The sequence below is a fragment of the Prionailurus bengalensis genome, chromosome D4, assembly GCF_016509475.1.
Source record: "Prionailurus bengalensis isolate Pbe53 chromosome D4, Fcat_Pben_1.1_paternal_pri, whole genome shotgun sequence".
In the NCBI taxonomy this organism is placed as follows: domain Eukaryota; kingdom Metazoa; phylum Chordata; class Mammalia; order Carnivora; family Felidae; genus Prionailurus; species Prionailurus bengalensis.
Window position 1 is genome coordinate 81916889 of NC_057359.1, and position 3311 is coordinate 81920199.

The window sequence follows — 3311 nt, forward strand, 5'->3', positions numbered from 1 at the left end:
ATAGATAGATAGATAGATAGATACAAAAACACTCTCCTGTATAATGGTATTGTAACTCACTTTGACTTTTCTCTGGAAAACAGTACATGCCACAACATCACTAAAATGATCAAAATTCTGCAAGCCTTACTATGTGTAATAATCTGGTTTAGTAATCCCCTATGCCCTATATTAGATCTGAAAGATGAGAGATTCAGATGTTGAGATCTAAAAACATCTGTTCAGTTCCAATATGATGAGATTCTAGGTCAGTCAATGGGGACCAGAACTATTTATTCATGAACTCAGTTCTTTCTACCAGATCCAAACAAGAGGGAGCCAACAAGGAAGATTATTCCACAGGAATGTGAACCATACAGTTATTAGGAATGTAATCCATATATTTGAGGTATTTTCAAGATAAATCTTAACTCTGTGCTCAGGAGATGTTCTTCCATCTCCCATTTACCTGGGAACCAGGTTGGAAGTTTCTTGAGATGCAGAGTTTCCTGAAAAGCCTTCGCAGAGCTCCCTTAACCTCCTGGTTCCTCAGGCTGTAGATCAGTGGGTTTAGCATAGGAGTAACTACTGTGTAAAACATGGTGACTTGGCGATCCTGGTCCAAGTCATAGCTGGAGGATGGCCGGAGATACATGTAGATCACAGAGCCATACAGGAGCAGCACAACCAGAATGTGGGAGCTACATGTGGACAGGGCTTTGCGCAGGGCAGCAACTGAATGCGTGCGAGCTATGGCAAAGGCAATGCGGGCATAGGAACCTAAAATGAAGAAGAAGGGGCTGACCACCACAGCTACGCCCTCAGTAAATATTAGCATTTCATTGACCACTGGTCGGGTGCAGGAGAGTTTTAACAAGGGTGTGATGTCACAGAAGAAATGGGTGACCTGGTTGCCACAAAAGGTTAAGCGGGTGACCAACACACTATAAAGCAGGCTGTTGAGGCTGACAACCACCCACGAGGTCAAGGTTATACGCAGACAGAGGCCACGGCTGATGATGGCAGAGTATCTTAATGGGTCACAGATGGCAACATAGCGGTCATAGGCCATGGCAGCCAGCAAGTGGCCTTCCATGCTGCCCACAGCCATAAAACAGAAGAGCTGGATCATGCAGCAATTAAAGGAGATGATTCTATTCACAGACAGTGTGTGCACCAGCATCTGGGGAACAGTGATGGTTGTCAGAAACATGTCAATAAAGGAAAGCTGACTGAGCAGGAAATACATTGGAGTCTGAAGCTTGGGGTCTGAGAGGGCAACAATTATTAATAGGGCATTGCCCATAAGTGCCACCAGGTACATGGCAAGGACAATCCCAAAAATAACTGGCTGCATCTCTGCCCAGCTGGACAGGCCCAATAAGAAAAATTCAGTTACTTCTGTCCTGTTTCTAGTGGCCATAACACATGATCTATAACACCTGCAAAGAGCAAGTGTTAGTATCAAATAATGCTGAAATCTACTCTGAGATAGGTGCACGCATGCCCCTAGTTTCCAAAAGAGTTTTTTCCTTCATTTATTTCCCTTGTCATTATCTTTCTATGTATCCACTGGAGTACCCACCCGCTCTTTAGTTTATTCCAGGTTCATTTACTATTTTATAATCTCTCAATGTGATATATATTAAGGGCATCAGGATAAATCACACATGGTTCCTGCATTTTCAAAATTCCCTGTATAACAAACAAGGGATCACTAAACACAAAATTTCTTTGGCGTTTGCTCTGTGCTAAACAGCATACTAAATATCATACATTTAATTGTCACAACAATCCCGTATGGTACAAACTACTTTTATATTACAGACAAGAAAACTAAAGCAAAGAAACTACTTTGTTGAAGGTCTTATAGGAGCTGGGAATCAAAACCTTGACTCAACCCTGTATAGTTTTATTAGACACAAGCACCACATTTCGCTGATTGTCAGAGTTGGAAAGAAAACAAAACTTATGTCAAGACTCCAGGCAAATGTCTGAGTCTCTACATCTCTGATGGGGCACTGGAGTGAAGATCTGGTCCTAACTTTGTATGTCCAGAAGCTATTGTTCTTTTGTAGGGGAGTTCTTCTTCCATTAAGTCAATTGAACTTACCTGGGATGAGAGTAGAAATGGTTAATAACATCGTTGCTTTTATTAATGATTAATTTTCAATAAATAATGTAAACTGCCAGTGGATGGGAGTGTTTCTTTCCAGTTAAGGTTTTCCCTATAGGCAGATGTACATGGTACACCAAAGAGGTAACATTTTGGGACTACTATATGGATAAGGATATTTTGATGAAATACTGTATTTCTTCATGAATGTGAGAAAAATTGTTTTAAAATAGTAAGGTATAAAAGAACATACAATAAAAAGCATCAGTCTCTGACCCTAACTTTGCACCATTTTGGTTTTATCACATCTGGTGGTTCATACATTTACACCTTTAAATAAAATACTACTTGTTTATGTATCTATTTACCAGTTTTATCAATTTATCTTTTGGCTTTCTACTATGCAAGATGGTTTATCTTGTTTCCTTTATCCCCATTCTTCTCTCCTCCCTTCCCCAATTTTTTGATGATTATTTTAGTTCTTAAATTTGTTGCTTTTCTGCTTTCAAGCAGTATACTTAAAATCTATATTTTTTATTCCATCAACTGCTGACTCCACTTCTCTTCCTCATCCCTGACCCTCCCAACATTTAGAAAGCTATATCTTGATCTATATATTGTCAAAATTGAAAACATATAAATTATGAGTTGGAACCACAATTATTTATTCCAGGTAAAAACTATAAATTAGTAGACAACATTTACATTAGTATAACTACATAAATAATTTTCATTGCAGAGCCAAATGATGAGCTATAGTTGCATTTATTCTTTGATGAGTCCAGTGTCCCACCTCATTAAGGGAGAGTATTCCCAATATTCAGAGAAAGAATCAAAACACTTCTCTTAGTGATTTTCTTCACTCTAAAGATTATGGAGGGGAACTTAGGTGGCTCAATTGGCTGAGCGTCCAACTCCAGCTCAGGTCATGATCTCATGGTTTCTGAGTTCAAGCCCACATCGGACTCACTGCTGTCAGCCTGTCAGTGCAGAGACCACTTTAGATCCTCTCTCCCCCTCTCTTTGCCCCTCCCCAGCTTGTGCTATCTTGAAAATAAATAAATATTTTTTAAAAAAAGATCACGGAACAGGAGCTTAAATGATAACAAGGACTTACATTTTCCAGTGTCTGATAGTCTTTATATCTTCCTGTATCTTTCTCTATGTCTGTGGATATAGATCAAGCTATACCCACCTGTGATCCTATTACCCATTC

The 3311-nt window shown here is 39.4% G+C and overlaps 1 protein-coding gene across 1 annotated transcript; it reads right to left on the reverse strand.

The window, feature by feature from the left end:
- Window positions 1–418: 418 nt before the first annotated feature.
- On the reverse strand, window positions 419–1402 carry LOC122474429 (olfactory receptor 1361-like). The gene has a single exon (XM_043565299.1). It carries the CDS (start codon window positions 1400–1402, stop codon window positions 419–421), a length of 984 nt encoding a protein of 327 aa, XP_043421234.1.
- Window positions 1403–3311: the final 1909 nt, after the last annotated feature.

Coding starts and splice junctions, on each gene's coding strand:
- LOC122474429 (XM_043565299.1), bottom strand. CDS start 1,402: ATGGCCACTAGAAACAGGACAGAAGTAACTGAATTTTTCTTATTGGGC.